The sequence below is a fragment of the Cyphomyrmex costatus genome, unplaced genomic scaffold (assembly GCF_001594065.2).
Source record: "Cyphomyrmex costatus isolate MS0001 unplaced genomic scaffold, Ccosl1.0 scaffold5, whole genome shotgun sequence".
NCBI classification, from domain to species: Eukaryota; Metazoa; Arthropoda; class Insecta; order Hymenoptera; family Formicidae; genus Cyphomyrmex; species Cyphomyrmex costatus.
In genome coordinates, this window is record NW_017279267.1 from 2,777,873 (window position 1) to 2,804,608 (window position 26,736).

A 26,736-nucleotide genomic window follows, 5' to 3' on the forward strand; every position below is an offset into this window, starting at 1 on the left:
ATATATATATATAGATTTAAAAATAATTTTATTTGTATTTTTTTTTTAAATATAAATTTATTTGTATCTCTACTAATAATTATGTAGGAAACTCAAGTATAATAAATACTATTGCAAACATTTTATTATTCTAGTAACAGCTTCACTATAACTTAGATATAAAAGGAGCAATAGTAAATCAATTCCGGAAACTTTCTGACTCATTCATTTTTTTTCTAATTATTTTATCATTATATATTCGATTATTTGAATTAAAACTTTTAGTGAAACAAATACTTCTAAAACTAATAAAATAAACTATACGAAAAGGACTTTTGCTGAGTATCTAAAAATTTAGTTAAATATAGAAGTTTGAAAATAAATTTTATTGGACCATCAAAGTAATTATTATATGTAGAATGTTTAAACAGGTTGCTAAACGTTAAAACTTTTTGCAGTCATTAAAGTTTAAGATCTAACAAAATTATTTTCAGATTTGTATCTATAGCTAAATAATGAAATACATTAGTAAAACTGTTCTTTTTGTGTACATAAGTGATTTTAATTTAATCCGTTTCTGTAGTCATTCTAGTATCTAGAAAAGAACTTCTCGCAATATAAAATTTCTGCACGAAAGTTTTTGAAATCTTAAGTGTTTGAAAAATTCAAAGGATTCTATAAATCCATAATAGGAATATTAGAGATATTTTATATTTTATTTTGCGTTAATGCGAATTGTATAGCTTACTCTCTCTTTTCTCGTTTGCTCGTTGTTTACAGCTTACAAACAACCTAATTAGTCATGTAATGACATACATTCAATACAATGGGTACTATCTGCCTACAATAAAATGAGCAGATAATTCATTCACGCGACGAGGCGATCGTGCGATTTCTGAAAGCATGCACAACTTAATGCGCGTTCGATACGCGCACCTAAGGTTATATTTTACATAATCAGAAAGGGTACATAAAATATATGCGTACATTGTGGTCAAGGGAATCACGGTACGTTTCGTTTAGTTATGCACAGTGGACTTGATCGAATTCGAGGGAGGCGTGTTTGCAATCATAATAATAAGCGTGGACACGCGTAGCAAAACGTTTCGTACATCGTGCGTGCCGCGGAACGAAAAACCTGAAACGGTAAAATTTAAACTTGAAACTTGACACTGAGTTTTCCAATTGAATCGTGACAATGAAAGAAAAGGTAATAGCAAATGAGAGGGTCGGAATTGTGTGATGAAATATGACGTTAAAACTAGTTTTCAGACAATCTGTAATTCGTATTGAAAGTCAGGATAAAATTTTATTTATATTTATGATAATTGAATTCCAGTATAATTTCATTATAATTTTAGGCTTTGAAAAATTAAAGAGAATACATACATATATATAAGGTGTTCTAAAATTCGTGATTTAAAATACTATAATAAGATAAAGTTTCCAAAAGATTAAGTAAAAAAAAAAGATTATTTGTAAATTTTTATTTTAAGCAATAGTGATATGTCAAATGTAAGAGATCTAAGATATTTTTAATATGGCCAATTACGAACTACGTTTAGATGATCACTTATATTCTCCAAATTTCTTAGAGTAAAATCTCTCATTCCGAAGGAGTAATTGAACTGCTACTATTGAAAAAGAGAATAACAATATTTGCATTCTTAAATCAGAGTGATAGATTTTAAAAGAGTGAAATCTTACCCCAAAATACTGAAAATTTTCCACTTATTTTATCTTATTCTATTAAGAAACATAATAGCAAAAAGAGGTATCGCTATTAAGTTACATAATTATGTTTGTATTTCCGTTACACTTTTCTTCATGAATAGTAATAACACACATAGGATGCTTTATATTTAAAAAAATAAATAGTTAAAAAAAATATTTCTGATATTTCCCCTCCCGCCGATGAATTCTATCACACAACGTTTTTTTCATCTATGATATAGAAATTTATTAAAAACAATCATTGTTCTTTTCACTACAAAACACGCAACATGCATTAATTGATCTAGTTAAAATTCAGTAGTGTTCGCGTAATCAATGAGCGATATCAACAATATACGTAATAGAATAAGCGGATAAAGTACGATACCATTTAAATTTTTGGTGATCTGGAGTCATATCGATTGATTTATAATTCTTCTCATATACAATGTTTTGCAAAAAAAATAAAGATCTTATACAATGCCAAATATGTATTTTTCTTCGTTTTCCTGATTTTTACATTTCCTGATGTTTACATTATATGACACGTGAAACGATGCAATTTACAATCACTTATTTTCATACGATTCCCGAAGACGCGTCAAAGCACATAAAAAAGGTAAGCGGTTGCTGAAATTTAAGACAATCAGATATTGTATAAACGCTGTGATAAACGATGATTTACTGCCGAGGTGATTTCGGCGCACTGAATTTTCGGTATCGAAACTTTCTACGATTGTTACATCATACCGGACGCCGTCGCGACAAGACGCGCGAATGATATTTGTCGCTGCGTTCCAATGTATATTCAAAAACACACTATTTAAAAGATCTAATTATCATGACTGAATAGAAGGTATAATTATCAATCGCAAACTTATAACGAAGCTTCGGTTTATCGCTAACCAAGTTTCACACCTAATTTATTTACAGATATACATTTGTTTGCACAACATAAAAATAAAAAGATTTATTTGCTAATCGTTTCTAACTTAATGTTTTCACTCAGTGCTGATTTGTTAGTTTATTCATGTTAATTAATTGCATATTTCGAAAAAGAGATTATTATATTCCTTCGACAAAGAGTTCGTAACATGGAAAGGATATTTTTGCTAATGTATCTAAAAATTTAGATAGATACAAACCTGAAAATAATTTTTTGGACTATCAAAATAATTATGCAAAAAATTCAAGTTTGATGAGTAATATTGCAAAAAGTTTTGACATTCTAGCAAACAGTTTAAGTGGTCTGCATAATTATTTTGATGATCCAACAAATTATTTTCAGATGACTAAAATTTTTAACTTTACCTAATTTTTAAATAAATACTTTACGTTGAAAAAATGTGTTAAGTTTTAATAAATATTTGTTTAAATAATACTAATTAAATATTTACTAAATGTAAATTTCGTTTGAAAAATATATATTTATTTATGTAATACACAAGAATCATTAATTTGATTTAAGTATCACTTTCTATTAAAAATAAATATTTATTTATTATCAGTAAAAATATTTAGTTAGTACTGTTCAAACAAATATTAAAATTTAGTACATTTTTTTCAGTGTTCAGCAAAATCGACCGTATATGTTTTCTCTTTTACTTGGTTTGCTAAAACATTGCAAGTAATCCCGAAAAAAAATACTGAAAAATTTCGTATCTCTTTGATATCGCGATCTGTGGAATTGTTGTCAACGCATATCGGATTTTAATCGCGAGGAAGCGTCGGGGAACATTCACGAGAAGACGAGAGGTCTGGAGAGTATGCAAAAAGATTTTCCACCAATATTCTGTATCGACGGCACCGACGGCAGAGCACAGTCTTGATTCCTCCACTTTAAAACGGGCCAATCTCGCATCCCATCGTTATCGCTGAAACGACTGCGAACCCGTGGGGCACACCCGGTATAACGAAGTCGCGACAGTTGCGGACCTTCCGTTCAAGTCACATCGCGCGCAGCTCTTTAGTACACGCGTACGCACGCACATATGCACACGCGCGCGCGTGGCGTGTCTCGCCTTCGGGGTCTCCTTTTCCTCTCGACAAGCTGGAATTGTTGAATTCACGTCGGTGACAGTGCGACTTCGGAGGGACCAGAGGTAACGTGATTCGATTTTTAAACCGATCGCCTAGTCGTATCGCAAAAATGAAGGCCAAAAAGTGCGTTTGAATGTTTTTCGATGAAAGGCACATCATCTGACACGAGTCACTCACAGCACCTGGTGCTTAACGCATTTTTCTGCTGTAGAAGAGTGATGAGTGATTCTTGTCCATTGATATCCATCCTTTTTAGATTAAAGAAAAGATGATGGCTGGACCACGTGGAACGTGGTTTACACAAGCAGTTCCCGCGCTGATCAGGATGCGCAAGCGCACGTGACGAACGCGCCTCCGCGTGTAAACACGTGAATTTCTTTTTCCGCCGGTGAATCTCGACCGCGAAAAATCGATGATGGAAAAGCGACATTTCAGTGTTATTAATTATGCGACATACTCGCCGATTGCGTCGACAGGCGCGAATGTGTTTCTGCACAATTTCTTATTAAACTCAACAGCGATCGGTTATCTGTGTTATTGCAAAATGCATGATCTAATTAGTGACAAGAAACACTTATATTCAAATACCCTATTTAGTGTCTATTGCTATATTTGGGTAACTTTTATGGAGCGAGGAAATACATGAGACTGAGAATAGAGCATTTTTTATGTCATCGGTGTTAGACCGAGTGGTGGGAAAAGTCAATGTCGTCATCGGAAAGGTTATGCTTTGACATCTAAGATCTTCAGGCAGAATTTTTTAAATTTCATTAATATTGATCTATTTTAAACTGCTTCCTCCGCGCTTTTATGACTGTTAGATAAAAATGTAAGGTATTAATAACTAATATTTGCGAATTTTAGATTATTTACTGGCTGGATTCGACACGTGATTCTCTATATAGCAATAAAAAGATATTTTTCTCAAACGCTTCCCACTCTTTTCCGTAGGAAATTTTATAACATACTTTATTAATCATTTTTAATTGGTCCAGAGATTTCTCCTTTAACAAGAAAACAAATAAAGCACCTTCACGTTGATATGATAAATGGTTTTAAAAAATTTCCGAATACTAAATCGTGTCAAGAGTGATTAATGATATCGCAAGAAGTAATTATTACATTGTATATTTATCTGGTGACGAAGTTTATCAATGCAGTTATCAATTAACATATAATATATCTGTGCTACTGTATATTGTGAAAGTGTGATCTGCTCTCTATAGTTATTTTTAGAGCCAAAGTATTTTTATACCAAAGCATGGCGGTGCAACAGCTTGAGGATCTCGAGAATCTGATGCAGAGTTTACATTAGGGCGAATTTAAATACAATGCAATGAGATAAGATACAAATCGCGAAATTCTTTCTGTTCTATCATTTTAAAGAACCAATTTATTTAGATATAATTTTCTATATTGTTTTCTGTGAAAACTATCTTTATACACACATTGAAACTTTCATCATATTTTATTAAATATAACAATTTTCACGGATATATTAAAAATAAACAAATATCTCGCGAATGGAATTATTCAGTTACACGAATGGTTTACGAATGACCGTGAAAAAGTAATGATTTCAAGCGGAATTTTTTTTCGCAGGACGCAGGTGTCCAGTCGAAGGTTTCATGAATTTGAAATGCGTTCTCGCGTCCTCGCAGGTGTTTCTTTAATACTGTAGACTGTAGAGCTTGATTGGAATGTCGAAACGCAAGATAGTCACCAAGGAATTATGAAGACTGTAGACACTTAATATAGTAAGGAGATATATGTCATCTGATTCCTTCTCCGGAATAAATGAGAATTTAAAATCAATTTTTTTCTTATATCTCTCTCTCAGAGTCTCGATACGTGAGGAATTTGAAAATTAATTAGACTTGGAGTCTTTTATTTAATTGATGTTACTTTTGCACGTACCTGATAATTCTGTTGCACCATATGTTATTTTATTTCACATACATAACATACTTAAAAAGATACGAGGACTGAAAACAAAAACAAGATGCTAAATTTAGAGACGAATGAAGTTCTCATAAAGACTCCAGACGATATAGCCAATGTTCATCAATATTGGTAAATATTACACACATATATGACATGCATAATTATTCATATGGAGGTAAGCCAATATTATTTAGCGAATGTGTGCAACGTTAGCTGCATACATATTGACCATGTTATCTGGAACCGTCCTTAAAACATCTGTGTGTATTTATTTAATCATAAATTCTTTTTTAATAATTAACACTAATTTTTTTGTATTGAAATTTTTGTATTATATTAATAAAATTTTGATATATTTATAATAATAAATATATCATAAATATAATAATAAATATCAAAATACGAAAATAAATGCAGAATGACACAACTTTGTTCTGTAGTTTTTATGAAAAATAAAGTCAGTTCCGATTTATATTTCAAAAATTGCATACTCATATACATATTATAAATATAATCGTATATACAATTCATTGATATGTTTGTAATATTCCAAAATGCATTTTTATACGTTAAAAATTAAAAAAAAAACTCTTATATACATACATGAAATTATTTCTAGATTGTATACAATCATTGAATAAATAACATGATGTATTTTTTTTATGTAATCGCACAAAAATTTCCCGTTTTTCTCTGAATAATAAAAAATCTCTTATTCAATATTAAATTATTAACTTGTTTAAAAATGAGAAAGAATGAAGAGGCCAATGGAAAGAGCAGCAATAAAATGTCAATGTATTAAAATGTATATATATTTAAATTATAACATTAAAGCAGAACGTGTTTTGACTTAACTGATTGTGAGTTTGTTTTGACTACTAATATAAAAATGTAGGTAATATTTTATTAAATACAATGTCTTAATTTTAATAATATATTTTAATATTATGACATCTCATTGTTGCTTGCACTATTGGATTTTCTTATCTTTATTTTTAATATGAATTAACACATAATTATTATTAATTAATTTAACGTTGATTACTACTAATGTGTCAGTTGCGTCCAAAAAAGTGAGTTTAAAATTATTTATATATATAAATTGATAGATTTATTTGATAAATCTCTTTAAAACTAAGAGCAAATTCAATTGGATGTACTCAGTACGCATTGGTGCACAAAGCGTCGTATATAAATTTACGTAGAGATAGGTATTTAATATAAATATAGAAATCGATTAAATTGTAGAATCCTTAATATACTTTATTGTGCTGTTAGATAAACAAATATGTATTTTATGATTCGAAATATTGTATTTCATTTTTACACTTACATTAAATTAGTGTACAACAGTTTAATGTGTTTAATGTGCATCGGTGCGTCTAACTGTGCAAATTTGCTATAAATCTCAAATTTCGAATTGTTAAAGAGCGTGCATCGTTTACGAGCTGCATGAAAAAAGCTGCAGACTGTAACAATGTGACGCATTTGTTATTCCACTGCATCATCAAAACACTATAAAGTTTTCGTCTAATCTGTATATTCGGAAAAATCTTTGATATGTGTGTGTGTGTGTGTGTGTGTGTGTGTGTGTGTGTGTGTGTGTGTGTGTGTGTGTGTGTGTGTGTGTGTGTGCGTGTGCGTGAGTGAAATTCATCATCAGTGAGAAACAAAGACCAGAAATGGTACGGTGGATAACGGCGTGAGAAACGCGGTTTATTGGCCTGTTTTGCGACTATTTTTGTAACATTTTAATCCGTCTTTTTGACGTGCATTATCACGAGACACGTATACTACCAGCAGATAAATGTAGATCAAAAATGTAAAATAAGTTTTCATAAACTCTGACCTTTAACTACATGGTTCGATATTTTTTACATCGATGGTAAGATTCAAAAATATAATGTCAAATAAGTTCAAAGTGTCAACGAGCTGTAATCCTACTCTTGAGAAAAATGAAAGTGACGTTTTATTTATTTTCGATAATTTTCTATATTAAAAGACTAAATTGTGAACAGATACAACAGCGTTATTATCGAAATTTTATCATTTCATTTTGCTCTCTTCTTATTATCTATCATTCCGCTGTTTCTTACGTATCATTCACAATGCAATACGAATCAATGAAATTTCGATTAACTAACCAATTCGGAGTAATTTTCGACGGTACGATGAAAAATACATTAGCAGAATTTAAAGACCTAACATGAGATAGATAAAAACCGCAGCGCTTCCGAGTTATTATTAACATATCTATTTAGGAAATGTGATTGAAATCTTTTGCAGACGAGTAAAATAATCAATGTTATACAACCTTCATGTTTTTTTTATTTTAGTATGAAATTGTCATATATTTCCATAATGCATCCAGCGTCAAAATTTGTCCGATCATGAAATTTGAAATTCTTCCCAAAACTTCAGAAAAGAATTTCGCAATAGAACCCTCGTAACATCGAGATATAATCGTAGAATTATCGTCGATAATTTACTGACCACCCGCAAAGAATCTATCTCAATTGACTAGACTTTTGTAATACAATAATATTTGCGAAATTCCGGAGAACGATTAGAACGTCGTTTTCGCGATAATTATGTTATTGCAAATATGCGGCGACAGCGTCGACATGTAAATATCAATGTTTATCGGTATGCGATTGAGCGAACGGAAATCGGATTTTTGCTATCTTTACATATCGTCACGTTTGCACGCGGAAAAATTCAGCGAGTGAAGGTGCGGAATAACAATAATGCGGAAAGAGTCAGACCGTGGAAGGCAGAAATATCTTTTATCGTTGTAGAGTCGTTTGCTATACCTGAAGGGGACAATTCCTAGTGTGTATTATCCATTAAAAAACATATTTTATGATAACCCGTAAATGAGCAGTTTAGATATATCGCGGATATTTAGGAAAAACAATTCACTTCATTTCCAATTTTCCCAACACTCAATTTTTAATGAAAAATCTTGTGAAAATCTATAGGGTCATAAGTTAGCTTGCGGTGAGTAAATACCTTAAACATTAATAATAAGGCATTGCTTACAAATGCTATTTGTGACATTTCGCGGTAAAAAAGTAATTCTCGTTATTTCTTTCTTAAATAAGTATTGAAATATCTCTACTGGAGTACAGAAATGCATTTAAAAGTAATCGTCTCATTAGAGATTGGCCTCATTATAATTACTCTTTTATATAGATTTATATAATTTAAATTGATATAAATTATATAATTCATATATCTAATAAAATATATTAAATATTTTTATAATTTATATATAAATTATTAAATATCTAATACAATATATTAGATATTTATATAATTTATCTTTTAAAAATATACTTTAGAAAATATATCACAATAATTCTAATAAATAATACAGTGCAAATCAATGAAAGATTTTAAGATAATCGCATAATAAAAATAGTAAAATTAAGATAAATTAAATAATCCTGTTATATGATTCATATTGATTTCTATGTTACAGAGCAAAGTTTTATGACTTATCAGATGAACAAGATATTTTACGAAATATATTATTTCTTAAAGTTTTGTGATAGTATCATTAAATAGATAAAAGAAGAAAAGTACTTTGTGCAATAAATGCAAAAAACATTTTATTATTATATAGCTGATAATATCGCATTTATTCGCTAATTACTTCTTACCAACTTCCGCAGTAATTACTTTGGTTACCAATAAAAATATATTGACGCTGCACTTTGCATTCGCGATTACATTAGAATATATTACTTTGTTCCACTTATAAATCGATTGATCACAATACCGTATTGTTATTCGACGTTAAAGGCACATAAATTAATGAGATACATTTCGCGTATAGGAAGCGTACTGCATATCTTTTTTATTCTAGAAAAATACAATAAACTTGTGTACTTTAGTTTCTGTGCTTCTATTTCTTAGGCAAGCTTCTTGGTCATCACAGTTATCACTCTGACTGGATGTTGATCTATTCATTAGTCCCTTGCGAGTGATAATTCCCTTTGAAGTGGCAGTAATTTATTGCCGATCGATAAGCCGCGATTGCCTCACGTGGCGATTACAACTTCGTGTAAAATCGCGAAGCTTTATTGGCATTTTATCTGGTAAAAAGTAAGATATCTGCTCGCTTCACAGTTACTCAGGCATAATTTATCAGCGAGTTAACAGAATTGCATTGTCCGTTGCGCGTCGATAATGATTTATCTTAGTGTTTGAAGAGTTAATTATCAATTCTCGCAAAAACTACCCTCGTTTTTATAACAACGATTATTACGAGCAGTTATGGAAACGTGTTTGAGTTCGCGATTATCTCGTTTCATCATTTTTTCCTCTGTCCTAATTACGAGCTTTTTGTTATCAATAATGCCTGAATCTTTACATTAAAGCATCGTGACAATATCTCACGCGTATATGTAAATATGTTACGTACATATGCTTTACTTTATCAATGTAAATCTTTGCAGACCGAATTTTGTAATAAGCAAAGCAGAAAATAGAGTAGATAAACTCTATGTTATAAATAGTCTACGAAATTATTCGAGAGAAACAAACTCAATCATGACAGAAAACTTGATCTATTATGCAATGTCACTCATCGATGTAATATGCAAATAGTACGATAGTATCTATATCTTATCTACTTATCTAATCAAAAATAAGTGTGCTGTATTACTGATTATATCTCAAATAGCACAGCCGATGAATAAGTCATAATCTGGATTTTACATAGCTGTATACCTAATTAGTCTTATAAATCGGTCATATATATAGTCTCATAATATCAGTTAGAGTAAGAATCAGAAAATATTCTGCTAATTATACGATTAAATTCATGATTGGAGACACGATTTAATATCTATATCAATATTCAAGTAAATAATATATCACGTTTATGTAAATATAAACAAATAATTAAATATTGTAGATATAATATCAATAACATATAATATAATAAGTAAAACAAAATATATTACAGATATAATAAATTAAAGACATGGTATTAAAGATATATTAATATAAAATATTATATATTTTTGTGTTTTTTATTGTTATATTGGAAACTTAAGAACATTTAATAATAAACGATTTATTAAGAACATTTGGTTATACTTATTTGAACATAAATATATATGTCTGTACTAAATATTTTTCTGATGACTAAAATCGCCATTGCGATCAGATAGTCTTCTATCAAGGACAGCAAGAAAAAAGTGGAACAATATTACAGTTTCTGAATTTACTTTCTCCTTTCTCAGATCACTACAGATAATAAAATAAGCAATGTCATACTAAAAATAAATATAATATCAGTTTCCATTAAGAAAGTTTACACAATTCTGTTTGCATGATAATTGCTGAAGCAGTGCATAATACAATTTTTTACAAGTAGCATGTAAATGCGCGTAAGATGAGGTCATACTTTTTTAATCGTTTTCGATATTGTATCCGAGAGACAGACAACATAACCACGTATACATTGCAAGGCGCCATAAAAAGTAAAAAAGAATGAAATGAGAAGAAGGAGTTGACGCAATCGGTCAAGCAATAAAACTGGTATCAAATATTAAAAAATGCTTCGAATTGAAGAAGTTATTTATACGTTGTATAAGATATAATTATTTTGCTTAAATATTTTCGGTCACAGCAGACAATATTTTAAAGACTTATTTTTAATATTTATTTAATATTTTTAAAATATGTTTGTAATAAGGCTCAATAAACTTAAAAATAATGAAAAAGAAAAAGGACTACGAGCCAAAAAAATTCGTTAAAATATAAAATTGTTTGTAAATAAAAATTGTCATTTGGTTAAAATTACGTAGTTTAATTAGAAAAACAAGATAACAGACGTTTCGACCTCTATTAGGTCATTTTCAATGTTACAAAGATCGCAGTTCAAAAATTATAGAATTATAAAATTACATAAAAAAATATATATATAACAATGTGTGTGCAATCTCACTCGCATAGTTTGTAGTCGTATACAATTCGGCAAACCAGTAAGAATTCAAAAACAATGTAATTCGTTTAGTTTTAAATGTGATTTGCGAAAGCGTGTAATAATTGTTTCTGTCAAAAACAACATCGGTAATGCAAATAAATGTGAAAAGAGAGTCAAATAATAAAACAATGAATATAACGTAAAGAAGAATTCTATAAAGAAGAATTATTTACAAATAATTATATATTATAACGAATTTTTTTGACTCGTAGTCCTTTTTCTTTTTCATTATTTTTAATATTTTAATATTAATATATTTATCTGTTAATTGGATTTGAGCCTATCTTATCAATTTATAAGACAACAAACATGAGATTTAAAAGATAAATTCGATACTTTAAATGCGTAAAATATTATAATTATAATTTCCGTTAGCTTTTTGTAAACATCTATTCAATCAATAAATAGAACTTTAATAAATTGATTGTTTTAATTTATTTAATCGTATAGGACATAAATTTATCTTAAAATACGTTTGTTTTTCTCTGTATGTATGATTGAAAATTCTTTGATTAATTTACTATCCATATTTTCTTTAATCACAGATGAGTCAAGTTTGTCATTAAGAATAAAAAAAAAACTGTTAAAATGATTGAAATTACAAATCGTTCTCAAATATCAAGTTTTAAAGAAAATAAATAGATAGTAAAACTTTTAGTAACATTTTTAGTAAATTTTTTCATTAATTAAGATTAATTCTGAAGATATCTAATATTAAAGATTGATTCAAAACGCATCAAATAATAATTTCCCGATAAAGAAACATCAATTAATCACATTCTCGATAATGAAAAAATTTCAATTAATTAAAGTATTTCAAAAAATTAACTTAGACACTAATGGCTCGATACTAATGGCAAAACAGTTGACTGTGATAACGAAATTTACAAAACCATCTAATCCTATAATTGTTTGTTTATTCACTGTTCTTGATAACGTATTGTAATCTTAGCTATCAATTATATTGTCGCTATTAAATTCCAGAATTAACAACAACTAACCGCATGACACCAATAAACAATCAGCTCATATAACGTATGTATCTTCAAGTAGCTCTTATCATTTAAACGTTTATCCAAGATATCATGTAATGAAAATACTATACCTACGATTGAATTTGAATAGAAATATCAAGAAAAGATGAAATTTGAAAGATCAAGGCCAAGCAAGTGATTGTGTGTGGGTATGGGTGTGGGTGTGTGTGTGTGTGTGTGTGTGTGTGTGTGTGTGTGAGAGAGAGAGAGAGAGAGCCGTCAATCAGTCCGACACTTCATTTCCGTGAATTAACAATCAAATTACTCCTTTATCTTAACATTATTGCTTTATGTATACGTGAAAAAAAGGAAGGGCTATCATTGATTATGCTAATAAGAACAAAATGGCGGATTTGCCTTTGAGTCTTTTTATAATATCTGCTGGATATTATGTTATGTAAGATATTTCAGATAGCGTAATGCAGAGAGATAATTTTTATCTACATTTGTATTATTTTGATTTGGACGTAAATTTTTCTTTAAGATAAATAAAAAATATTTGTCATATTTGTCATAATTATTTTCGATTTCACTTTAACTTCTATAACAAATAATACCATATTTTGCTATTTTAACGAATTGACCAAGGAAAATCGACCATTTGAAAATAATTCCCTGTTTTGTTGTCATTATTATAACTTTTTCCTCGGTGTAATTGCATTATATTTCATGAATATATTATATATTCGAGCATGCTCTAAAACGACATACAATCAGTCTATTTGCGAAATCACCTAATCTTTTTTTTAAAAGATGAATTTAAATAGATTGGATGCTGATGCGAATGACAAGAATCATATACTCAAGTTCTATTACATACGATACAGTAGATGTAAATGTCGCTTTAAATATTCATGCTATTTTAGAGAAGCATTCCTTCAAACTACAATAATCCTGAACATTTATTCTCAGTGGAATTGTGTCATTGCAAACTTTTGCAAAAAAAATATAAAGTTAGAGATCCTTACGTATTAGCAAAACGATGCGTATACCAAGACATTTTCTTTCTTTTAATTTATCGTCTATTATGAGTTTCAAACAAAAATGTTGTAATAGTTATCTCTGTATAATAGATAAACATTGAGAATAAAAACGTCGCATTAGCAAATCGATTGCAAGACGTAATATCTTTATTTCAATATAAATTAAACACACAGATTGCGCCATTCATGTGTAAAATTAGTCGATAAAAACAAAGGAGGTAGGAGATGCAAAGACGACTATCTTTTTCCACTCAACTAATCATAATATCTTAGAAAAACAGAGAGATTGACACTTTACGTTCCCCTTCTCTCATTTTTGTTTACAACATTTGATATACTATTTAGATATACGGATGGCACGGTTCATACCCTGTCTTTGGTAAATCAAATGTATTTTTAATAGATTACGTTCATCGACATTGTTAGTTATTGTATGTTATTGTTGAACATATTTTAAGTGGCGCTTTATACGTGTTTTAGATATTCGGAAGGGACGATGTCAACAACAGTGGACAAAGTGGATGAACAGATTTCTGACGCTAGTAAGCTGCAGCAAAATGGTCACGAAAATAACAAGAGCGAGGAGCTGCAGCTCGAGGACGTCAATGATAATAACAACGACGAGGTGATTTTCCGCGACATTTTTTCGCGTGTAGGTGCATCGAAATGCAGAAGATGCAAAAAATCGTGCCGTGTGCTATCGTTCGCGCGACAGCTGTCAGTTCTGTTTGTATGATCAGTACGCTTGCGTTGAGAGCGACGGACAGATCGTGCGCTGTAAAACTTGCAAACGCGATATCGCTTTATTTGCGACACATAATGGACCCGATAGTCGTTGTCTCGCTGTGGGTCATTCAGGGGCGGATACGCGTTCCCGACTGAATTTTTTTATCTAGTCTGTCTGGAAATTAACAACGCGAACACGAGCAACGCGGGCGACGATAAGACTCTTCTTGATTTTTATACTGTAAATGACCGACAACACGTGCTGCTTTCTGTTCAAATAAGCTGGAACTTTCGGACAACAAATCTCTTTGGATTACACGTATACGCGTTTTTAATGGTGCAGAAAAGTGTTTCTGTCATCGATAGAAATAAAAACCGTCATGATCATTTTTTGAATTGTAAGAAATACTTCACGCAATGATTTTACTCTTTTCATAAAGTTGCTGTATTTAAATTAATTCAGATTATTGAGAGAATAGATCGAACATATGAATTAATATACTGAATACATTTTTTTATGCATTATAATATGATGGGGTATAAGCATATAAATTATAATGTGATTGTAGCATACGTGGAAAGAACATTTGCTAAAATGTTATTTAGTTATATATAGTTATACTGATCTGAAAATAATTTTGTTAAATCATCAAAATAATATAGGAAACTTAAATATAACGAGAGAAATGCTATAAAAAATGTTGATATTCTAGTAACCAGCTTGAGCGTCCTATATATGTATATTTACATTGATAATTCAATAGAATTATTTTAAGATTTGTTTTTAAATTTTTAGAGAAAAAAATCATTCTTTCACAAATTCCTTTTCATCTCTTTGAAAACTAAAAAATTTTAATTTTCTACTTAGAAAAATAAATTTGTATTAATTTTTTCTTTTTAGAGATTTTATAAAATAAATTATTTTATATTGAATGCCGCCTGCAACAATGTTTATTATGTACGTGATTTAACAACTGTTAGATTAATAATTTTAAAGTTTTGAGTTACGAAACAGTCAAAATACCAAAAACCGGGTTCTCGGCGGCTTTCTGAATGGCCTTGACCTTAGGCACCTTGTAAATTTCCAACGAGCGAAAGCAAATCAGGTTTATGTTAAATATCAAGAAGACACTCGCAAATTAACTGATTTCGTGCCGCTTCTCCACACAAACTAGCTTCAGTATATAATACCTATCGTATTGTGTTTTCTCACAAGGGAGAAAACAGCTCACGCGATAATTACATATCTACCTTTAAAATTGACTGATAGTCGAGACACGAACTTTCTAACATGTAGTTTGAACATACTCTGCTGCTTGCGCAAAATGGTCATGTACATTTTTATGCAAATAAAATATAGCATTAATTATAATTAACAAAAAGTATAATTATTTCTCAAGCTAATAATTAAGAAATGATTTAACCTGTTTTCAGCAAAATTATTAACCATGTTATTCTGGAAAATATTAAATGAATAATTTATATCATATTCTGATGTATGTGTAAATTATAATTTTTGTTTTATAATTAATTTTTCAAATTAGCTTTTTTCATAATTTATTAATAATAATTAGTAAATCTTACTTTTTTAAATTAATAATAGTTAGTATTATGCATTTGAGGCTTTCACGTGTATTTTCTTCAATTATACCATAAGATTTGCGGGTTATCGTCGTGTCTTTCTTTATTATTGATGCCAATGTTTCGTGAATCATGCCATTCACTTCATCAGGGCGAGGAGTGCGCTGATATCAGTAAGTATGATGAAGTGAACGGCATGATTCACAAAACGTTGGCATCAATAATGAAGAAAAACACGACGATAACCCGTAAATTTTCTGGTATAATAGTTAGTATCTTACTTTAATTATTAATTAATAATCAATAAAACTTTATTTAAAAATGTTAAACTTATTCTAAGATTAAATTTCAAATATTTACAAATGCAAAATATTTTTTAATAAAATTTGATTAATAATAAACATATAATATTAAGATAAAAAGACGGTATTAAAACCTCATATAAATCAGATATTGCGATTATTACATTTTAAATTTTATGTACATATATGGGGCATTCCATCCCAAGTTTCGAAAACTTTTGGATTTTTTATTTGGCTGAAATTTTGATATATTATATTATAGTACCCATCGCAAGAAGCTACCATATTTTTTTCAATTTTGCATTTTTTTACACGATAAAATAATATGGGCAAAACTAATCAAATTTAGTAATTCACAAAGCTGCTTTGTTAAGTTGGCACCCCTAAATGCAAATTTTGGTTTGTCCACCCTTCAAAAAAAGCTATACACAAAAAAAATTGTAGTACCCCAAGTGATTATTTTTCATTATTATGAAAAATATAACAAAAATAGGGTGGACAAACGAATGCAATAATGATTTTACCAAAATTCGCATTTAGGGGTGCCAACTTCACAGAGCTGCTCTGAGAAGTCCGCACCCCTAAATGCGAATTTTGGTAAAATCAATATTGCATTCGTTTGTCCACCCATTATTTTCGTTTGTCAACTCTATTTTTATTATATTTTTCATAATAATGAAAAATAATCACTTGGGGGTACTACAATTTTTTTTTATGTATAACTTTTTCTTGGAGGGTGGACAAATGAAAATAACGAGTAGACAAACGTGGACAAACAGTGGACAAACGAGAATGCAATAATGATTGTATCAAAATTCGCATTTAGGGGTGGTGCCGACTTCACAGAGCAGCTCTGTGAATTATTGATTACATATTGATTATTTATTAGATAAGTTGGCCATTTTCAAGTGCTTTTTTTATGCAATATTACACATTTTGATTTTCAAGCTTTAATTATTCTGTTAATTTTTATATAAAAATAATATATTGCAATAATATATAATTTTTTAAAGTTATCCACGTTTAATTAATCTAAAATCTTGCCTTTTCCTATTGATATATATTTTAAAAATATATAGTTAATATAAAATATATCAATAAATTTTTTTTGTACATTTTTAATACAATTTTTAATACAGCATTACCCGAGCTTAATTAAAAGTTTAATAAAGAAGAAAAAAATTGCAATAATTTGTTATTGCAATAACATGCATAAACAGTTGTTTCTCATAATTTTACATAGATACTAATTAGTTTACGTAAGATATTTAATGTAAAGTTATTTGTTAATTATCGTAAATGTTTCATTAACATTTGTCAATAGACCATCGAAGTGGAAATGGTTGTACCACCTGACGGAGGATGGGGCTGGGTGATTGTTGCAGCCTCCTTTATGTGCAACTTTTTCGTCGACGGTATCATTTTCAGTTTTGGCGTATTTCTCAACGACATCGCAGATGCGTTCTCTGTTTCGAAAGCGAGTGTTGCATTCGTTAACTCGTTACAGAGTGGATTTTATCTTATGGCGGGTTAGTAATGACACGTACGTAATATTTAATATCAGATCTATGTACCTATTAATCGTAAAATAATTTATTTAAAATTATTTTAAATAAATAATTTTATATAAAAAAATTGCGTATTTAATATTAAAAAAAATACAACACCTTTTCCACAAGATGCTTTGCAAAATAAAAATGTTTCATGAACTTAGAGAACTTTGAAACAATTTTTCATTTTTATATTCTTTATATTTTAAGAAGTGTGCCAATCAAATGAATTTATAGTGAGACAAAGAACACTTTTAGGTTATGAATAAGTTTAAATAAATTAAAATAAGAAATACAAAAATATATAAAATAATTTTTACTTCATAACATTAATCGTAAAATTAATTCAAAAGCTATTAAATCTCTTCTCTGTATAAAAAAAATATTAAAAGTCGTTCCACACATTATAACGGCATATAAAATTTTTAATGCATTCTCATTCCAGCAAATCAGTATCTATCAAATTTGCATAACAATACGTCATATCAAAGGAACTACATTCAATTGGAATATTACATTGCATAAAAATGTATATATCTAATTAATAAGCAAGTAAATACTTGAATAATTTATCTTGTTTATGAAGAATGTATTATAATAAATAGAACGTAAAGTGCAAAATAAGTCATATTTTAATCTCTAAATTCTTTCATACATAAATTCTGTATTTTAAAATTAGAATATTGTATGATCTTTAGAATTTACTTTTCTTTGACATATCATGTCACAATGTTAACGCAACACGTTTGTGCAAGACACTGAAAATACGATAAGGATAGCTGTATTTCTGTTAAATATACGCAATTGATAAGTTTGTTTGTACAATACAACGATATAATACGCTCATATATGGAATCTTCCTGATATATATCGAGTTGATAAAATTGCACATATATATTGTGCGATGTACACTTGTGTTCGCACCGAGTTGGCATCGTAATAAGTAACCGTTTGTATGACCAGTCTCAAGGATCTTCGCAGTATAAGAAAAATAAATATATTCAGAAACAGTTCCATTTAGCGTTCAATTTATCGTCAAACTCGTTCAACAACATTTTATACATTTGAATTTATGATCTCATATCCATGTGGTGACATCAATAATTAACAGTTACATTTCGTAAATGCTAAGCGCATTTAATTATATTATATCCATAGTATGTAATTATTTGAAAGTAATATTTGAAGAAAAATACACGATAGTTTATATATTACTTTAGGAAAATTATATAGTACGAATACTTCACGTACAGAACGTCTATAATCAGTTTTAGCGATATAAACACTTGGCAAAATTGTGGCTAACTACCCGTGATAAAAAGACGTAAGCTACAATTTATCCTTAATGTTGTGGAAATTGTACATTCCGGTCTAAAGAAATTAGAAATTATTTATACACAGTAATTTATGTTTGCATTTTATACAGATAATTCTTTTCAATAATATATAATACAAAAATTAGCTAATAATAAAGTTGATATTTTACGCGTAAAATTAATCAATTAAAATAAAATAGATGTAAATAAAAATATAAACCAAAGTAGGAAAATCTCTACAGGCATTTTGAATTTATAATTTATACGTTTTTTATTTATAATTTTATAGGTATTTCTCAGTAAATTTATGTGTGTGGCGAAAATTTTTTTAACGATATCTCGAATTTATATTTCCAGTTATGTCATAAAACACGCAAGATACTTTTTTTAATATATTTATAAATTCGACATAATTTAATATTGTATAATACGTTATCATATTAACATGATAGAATCAGTTATACAAACATACGATATGTATGTATATTGTTTCTCCATACTTGTATTTACCATTATAATAAGCCATTATAAAATATAATGTGCATGTAATAATTAATATACTTTTGAGTATAAAGGGATAATAAAAACGGAATCATTAGAATCATATCGATAAAAAGCGTAAAAAGTGATGCATGAAAATTTGCGTCTTTTCATTCAACTAGATATTTAAAAGTAAAAAGTTCGCAAATCATCGGTCAAGCGACAACTTTGCGAATTAAATTATCGCTTTCTCAGGTCCCTTCGTATCTGCCCTCGCCAATCGATACGGCTTTAGACTGGTGGCGATATTAGGAAGTGTGATAAGCTGTGCCGCCTTCGTCCTCGCGTACTTCAGCACTTCTATCGAATTCCTTTACATTTCTTATGGTGTAATTGGTAAGTAAGTTCTTTCCTTTGTCTCGGATATGTCTTGCCGAAGTAGTTAGCGTCTCCACTAAGAATTGTTTTTGTCAATTTCTCTTACGTACGCGATATTTCCAACTGCTTTATTCAATCCTGCGGGAAATCCTGCCGATGATCTGTATCTCGGTTCAGTAACTTTTAACGACATATTGTTATTAGTATATTATTGTTGTACAATTTTTTTTTACTATATATATTTGCTCAACAACAATACAACGATACCGACATTGACGTTAAGATTATAGAGAATAGACCGCATAGAGTATTGGACCGCATTTATTACCGATATTTAAATATCAACATTGATTTAGAGATGTTATTTTAGTACTTTCAAAAATTATAAAAAGAGAATACGAAATCAAATAGATTTTAAAATAATTAATTTAAAAGTTAATATTATAAAATAATACTATTATATATATTAAAATAATAATATTATACATTAAAGATTAAGATCTATATTGTGAATAAACTCTAAATTCTTTCTAAGTGTAATCTCATTCTAAAGAGTAAAAATGGAGGCAATCTTTAAAAAAAGTAACTCAATTTTCAATCTTTAAGACTGAAATTTCAGAGTGAGAGCGTTCACTTTAAAAGTTTTAGAGAAAAATTCAATATCAGAGATTTCCGCGAATAAAGACTGATTAATATATTTTTTAACAAATCAGTATTGGATTTATGTAAGTTTTTTTTTAAGATAAAACTTTTTTTCTTAGGTGGCATTGGAGCAGGTCTAATATACGTGCCGGCTGTGATAACTACCGGTTTTTATTTTGAAAAATGGCGAGCCTTAGCCACAGGTATCGCAGTATGTGGTTCCGGTATCGGTGCATTTTTACTCGCACCTCTTTCGAATTTACTCTTAAAAACTTTTGGCTGGAGAGGAGCTTTTCTGTGTCAAGCAGGTGAATATTGATTTATTTAAAAAAATCATATACGTTTAAAAAAAAACTATTAAATTGAAGACTAAAAGCAACATAATTTTAGTTAAAATTTAGTTTTTATTGCTACACAAATAAATAATGTATTTTAATTAAAATTTTAATTTAACTTACAAGTATACATATATTACTATTCATATAACATATCGATAAAAAAAATTTGAATTTATTGAAATTATTTATAAATGGTAATACCTGCAATTTTAATTAAAATTTTAATTAATGTATATTTCTATGTAAAATATTCCTTTGTTTTTATAAAAAATATGATATTGTAAATTATTGTTTCAATAATAAATGATTTAGCAATAATAAATAATTTAAATAAAGTTATAAATATGGTATATATACATGTATATATAAAGTATATATATCTTTTACATTTGAATTAAGCAACATAGACCAGCTTTGACCGTTATAGATCTTTAATTCTTATTTCTTATTGGTTGTGTTCTTACATGTACGGATTAATAAGATTCGAATATTGTTTATAAATGATTTAGTTTTGTGTGTAGAAAAGTTGAATAGGTCCATTAAAAATCTATATCATAAAAATAAAAATGCACTATTACATCTACATTGCACGAAGTGGTACAATAAAAGAATTATTTTTTTCTCTATTTTTTCTTAACTATACTTTCAATTAAATTTGCTGACTTTAATTTTATCAATGTTTGCTCATCAAAGAAAAATAATAATAACGCGACTGCCCCTTTCTTACTTAATATCATGATACGTCACATATTTGCTTAGATAACACAGATTGGCATGAATAACATAAACGGTTCAGGTATGCATATTGCTTACGCCAAGAGAAAAGTCAGATTGCGCAAGATAAAGTTAGCATCTAAAAGATACGTTTGATTTAGCTACCAGTTATGAAACTATACGAAATTCTCATTCCGCATAATTTTATATCTCGATTCATAAACTGACATTTGCATATAAAATTAACTGTCAAATATATTCATGTTAAAGTCTCTCTCTCTCTTCGGAAGTTTAAATGTATAAAAAAAACAATCAATTATGATAATAAAATAAATGTAAAATTATTAATCAATTATGATACTCACGTAATAACCTGTTTCGCATATTACACGTCATAAGTAAATATTATGTTATTTTAAATAGAAATTTATATATTTAATAGATTAATATATATATATATATAAATACATATATAAAACATATATATGTATACATATATAAAAATACATTTATACTTATATTTAAAAAAATAAGATCTGATGATACTTTATACTTAATAAATTTATATACGTGTATATGATATATACATATATGCGGATATATATTGTGTGTGTATATTAATGTTGAGTAAAATAAAGATTTAAATAATAATTAACGGTTTAACATCTAATGAAAAAAAAACGATTTATGCGATTTTCAGGTATGCTATTACATTGTGCTATATTCGGCGCGATGTTCCGTCCTTTGAAACCAACAAGGATTAAGGTAAAGAACACCCCGGAAAATACTGCGCTCGAGGTGAAAACTACATTAATTGGAAAAGGTGTGTCCACGACCTCGTTGCACTGTGTGCAGCCGAGCAGAAGTGGATTCTTCGGCACGAATAACAATACGGAATATCCGACGGCGGCAGAACTCCTCGGCAGCAGCCCTAACATAGTAAAGTAATAATAAACGAAAGATCTTATATGCACTAATACTTTCTTTTAAGGTATCAGGTTTTTCAATGAAATGTTTTGATTTCTGTTTAGCGCATCCAAGTCCCTGCATTCATTGCACGAGGTGCATGAAGAGACTCAAATCTTAGAGAGAAATGTAAGCACTTCGGAGAAACGGTTATCCGCACCAATATATCCTGCGGATAGTCCCGATTTGGATGCTATGACTAACGAAGAGAAAATCGCCGAAGAAAACAATCTGCTCAGTGGCGACTTAGAGCGATTGAATGGAAAAGTACCAACGGTAAGACATATATATGAAGAATATATACATATCTTAGGAGAATGGAAAATATGAACAAATAGATCGACCGTGAGATAGATTTTTCATCATCGAATTTTGTGCTAAAATTTTAAGAGGAACAAAGAAAAAAAAGTAAAAGATTTCTATTAACAAACAAGTACGATAGAATACGATTAAATATATTTTAATTAAATATAAAATAGACAGTTATATTTTTGTCATATCTTGCACGATCCGACTTTTCTCTACACAAAACTAAATGATCAGTCGTTAAAAACGTTTAAATAATTATGTCAAACTTGATCGATGACCAAAACTTTCTATTAGTTCGAATTTTCGCGAGTTTTGTTTTTGTCTTTCGTAGTTTCCAAAGTAAAGTAGGTATATCTGAAATATATGGATGTAGAAGAAAAATGTATGTGTTAACTTTTGCCAAGAAACCAAAATTTAGTATTTCCGAAGCTACGAGTGCCAATTCTATGACCTGGAAAAAATCTTACAAATCTTGTGATTTAATTGTTTTCGTAAACATCTTTGTTTAAGAATTTGTGAAAAAAAGTCTAATGAGATGTCAAATGCAAAAAACAATAGAAAATAGATTATTCTTTAGAAAATATATAGAAATGTGTTATTTTCCGATTTATAGATTCGTCGACATACGATAAGTCGTCTCCGAACAAATTCAGAATGCAGCCAAAAATCTCTTCGAATGGGCAAACGTAATTCGAAAGATCCACAGAGACCGTTCTACAGAGACGACATCTTCTATGGCGGCTCTTTGAATAGACTTCCTCATTATAGATCTCAGGTAAGTTTTATCGCGAATATATTCCCGTAACGTACTTTTAAATTTTCTCATTATGCATATAACATACATATGATACTAAAGTATGCATATACAAAAATTTTATATTTCTTATGCAAAGAATATAAGATAAGCGATTTAAATAGTTAATCGATATTTCACTTCCTTTAATTTATACTCTTCTACGAGAGAATATAAAATATGTTGTGTCATATAATACTAATGTATACAAAAATTTTATAATTTTTTGTTAAAGAATATAAAATCAGAATGATTTAATGGTTAACCGATATTTCGCTTTCTTCTATTTGTGCTTCTACGAGAGAACATATTTTATGTTCTCTCATATATGTATATATAATACTAATGCATACAAAAGTTTTATAATACTTTTTTTGTGCAAAGAATAAAATCAGAGCGATTTATATGATTAATCGATATTTTTGTTATACTTTTTAAAAAAATGTAAAATAATAAATTAAACTAATGTAGAATTTCTGATCACATTTAAACAAACCGTTTTAATTAAATATTTAAAACATAAAGAAACGATGTGATTTTCTAGCAATCGTCGGTCGGTTATCACATGTCGGTGACGCGATTGCCGACAGCAAAGGATGTGGCAGAGGAAGAAAGTGGAAGTTTCTACCTATGTCCGGAAAGTGTACGACGAATTTTGATCACAATGCTCGATTTAAGCCTCTTAAAAAGTCCGTCCTTTTTAATATTAGCGATCTCTGGTGGTCTCACTATGATGGGTTTTTATACACCCTTTTTATATGTAACAGGTGAGTATATTAACTAATTACTTATTTTTTCAAATACTTATTTTTATTATGTTTAAAAAATAAATGACTTTATAAGGAACATTTTAGAAGTAGTATCATCAATTTTTTCGACAATATAACAAATACAAAAGTAAAATAATTATTTTAAACAAAAACATATTTAATATATATTTAATGAAGATAAAGTATTTTATATATATTGAATGATGATATTTGTAGACTAGTAAGATTTAAAATCATAGAAAGTGACAATGTCTAATCGAGTCATTGTAACAGGATATTAATGTTAATTATAATTGTGTGAAATTATGTACCGCGTATGTAGTCCTCCTCGCGACGCTGATGGATTTTCAGCATTGACGCATACGTATTAACTACCGCGGTAATATCACTTTAGTTAAATTGACACTACAATCTAACAGATTTTGATGCTATAGCATCTTAATTAGATCTTAATAATATGTTGAAAGACATATATTACTATTTAATAATGAAATAATGATAATTTTAAATCTGTGAAAATCTGTGAAAATAATAAGACTGCGAAGAATTATATGAGTGATTGTTTATATAGAACTTCTTTCTAACATCTCCCCAAGGCGTCTGAGGTAGGTTTCCATTACAATGCCTTACTGATGAGTCCAGTAATGGAAACCGGGTCGAAACGCCAACTTGTGATATTCTTCGCAGTCTTATTATTTTCACAGATTTTCACAGATTTAAAATTATCATTATTTCATTATTAAATAGTAATATATGTCTTTCAACATATTATTAAGATCTAATTAAGATGCTATAGCATCAAAATCTGTTAGATTGTAGTGTCAATTTAACTAAAGTGATATTACCGCGGTAGTTAATACGTATGCGTCAATGCTGAAAATCCATCAGCGTCGCGAGGAGGACTACATACGCGGTACATAATTTCACACAATTATAATTAACATTAATATCCTGTTACAATGACTCGATTAGGCATTGTCACTTTCTATAAAGTATTTTAGTTATAATTTTATTGTTAGATTTTTAATCATCACATTATTAAATAAAACTATCTATTTATTGCCACTGACTATTTGTTTTAGATTTATAATAGAGAAAAAAATACATATTCCGTTTATATATGTATAATGTAATTAATTTTTACTGTATTCGCGTAATATCCATTTTTGTGCAACGTTTTTTATACTTAAGATTTTAGGAATAAATCATTTTATCTATCTTTTTCGCAGATCGAGCAATAAAAGCTAATATTGATGCTTCTACGGCGATGTTCCTCGTTTCGGTGATCGGTATCGGTAATACCATCGGTCGTATCGTTTGCGGCTTAGCAAGCAGTTTGCCTGGAGTTAATGCTCTGGTTGTGAATAATATATTTATCAGCGTCGGTGGTTTAGTAACTATGTTTTCCGGCCTTTCTTTAACCGAGGGATATCAATTCTTTTATGCAGCCAGTTTCGGCCTCAGTATATGTAAGCAGAATACGTGACACACTTTCTAAATTTTTTCACTGAATGAAAGCAAAAGGATAAAATACATCTTATACATAAACGTCTTATAGATATATTTTACTATTTTGTTTTATTTACACAATAATTTTATTTGAAATTTATAAGTTAGTTTTAATTGTATTATATCTGTTAGATCTGCAAAATGTATCAGACATTTTTTTCGCAGCTGTATTCGCTTCTCTCAGATCGATTCTCGTTGTGGATCTGTTGGGCTTAGAAAAACTAACAAATGCTTTTGGGCTGCTTCTTCTGTTTCAAGGTGTGGCAGCGACTGTGGGCGCGCCTCTCGCAGGTAATTATAATGATATCGATCATGGAATACATGACATCGCAAAAAGCTGATTGGAACGCTGATTTACGATTGCTTTTAAAGCAAGCGCCTTTGATTCTAGGAAATGTTTATGCTATTCGTTAAAATTATTCAATATTTACGTAGATAAATCTTGATAATGATTCATAAATTAAAAAAGTTATACGTCAATTCACTGAATAATATTTATATAAACAGGTGCATTTATGGATGCAACTGGGAGCTATGATGCCTCGTTCTACCTGTCGGGTAGCTTGATTCTTATGTCAGCCGTTATCTGTTATCCGCTAAATAGGATCAACATGTGGGAGAGGCGCAATGAGAAGAAACCAATCGCAATAGAACGCTCCGCATCCTGA

At 29.2% G+C, this 26,736-nt stretch overlaps 1 protein-coding gene across 1 annotated transcript; it reads left to right on the forward strand.

Moving 5' to 3' along the window:
- The first annotated feature begins 3,638 nt into the window (after window positions 1–3,638).
- Window positions 3,639–26,736, forward strand: LOC108778411 (monocarboxylate transporter 12). Its single transcript, XM_018545583.1, has 12 exons — window positions 3,639–3,794; window positions 14,175–14,319; window positions 17,628–17,832; window positions 19,905–20,045; window positions 20,789–20,977; window positions 22,422–22,665; window positions 22,753–22,963; window positions 23,610–23,771; window positions 24,334–24,556; window positions 25,789–26,028; window positions 26,234–26,359; window positions 26,576–26,736. The coding sequence occupies exons 2-12, from the start codon at window positions 14,191–14,193 to the stop codon at window positions 26,734–26,736; spliced, it is 2,031 nt and encodes a 676-aa protein (XP_018401085.1). The 5' UTR covers window positions 3,639–3,794; window positions 14,175–14,190.

What these genes read in the sequence shown, in the direction of transcription:
- LOC108778411 (XM_018545583.1), top strand. Translation starts at nt 14,191, where the DNA reads ATGTCAACAACAGTGGACAAAGTGGATGAACAGATTTCTGACGCTAGT. An exon ending in TGGATTTTATCTTATGGCGG is followed by an intron (nt 17,833 to 19,904) that starts GTTAGTAATGAC and finishes TCGCTTTCTCAG; the next exon opens with GTCCCTTCGTATCTGCCCTC. An exon ending in ACCCTTTTTATATGTAACAG is followed by an intron (nt 24,557 to 25,788) that starts GTGAGTATATTA and finishes TCTTTTTCGCAG; the next exon opens with ATCGAGCAATAAAAGCTAAT.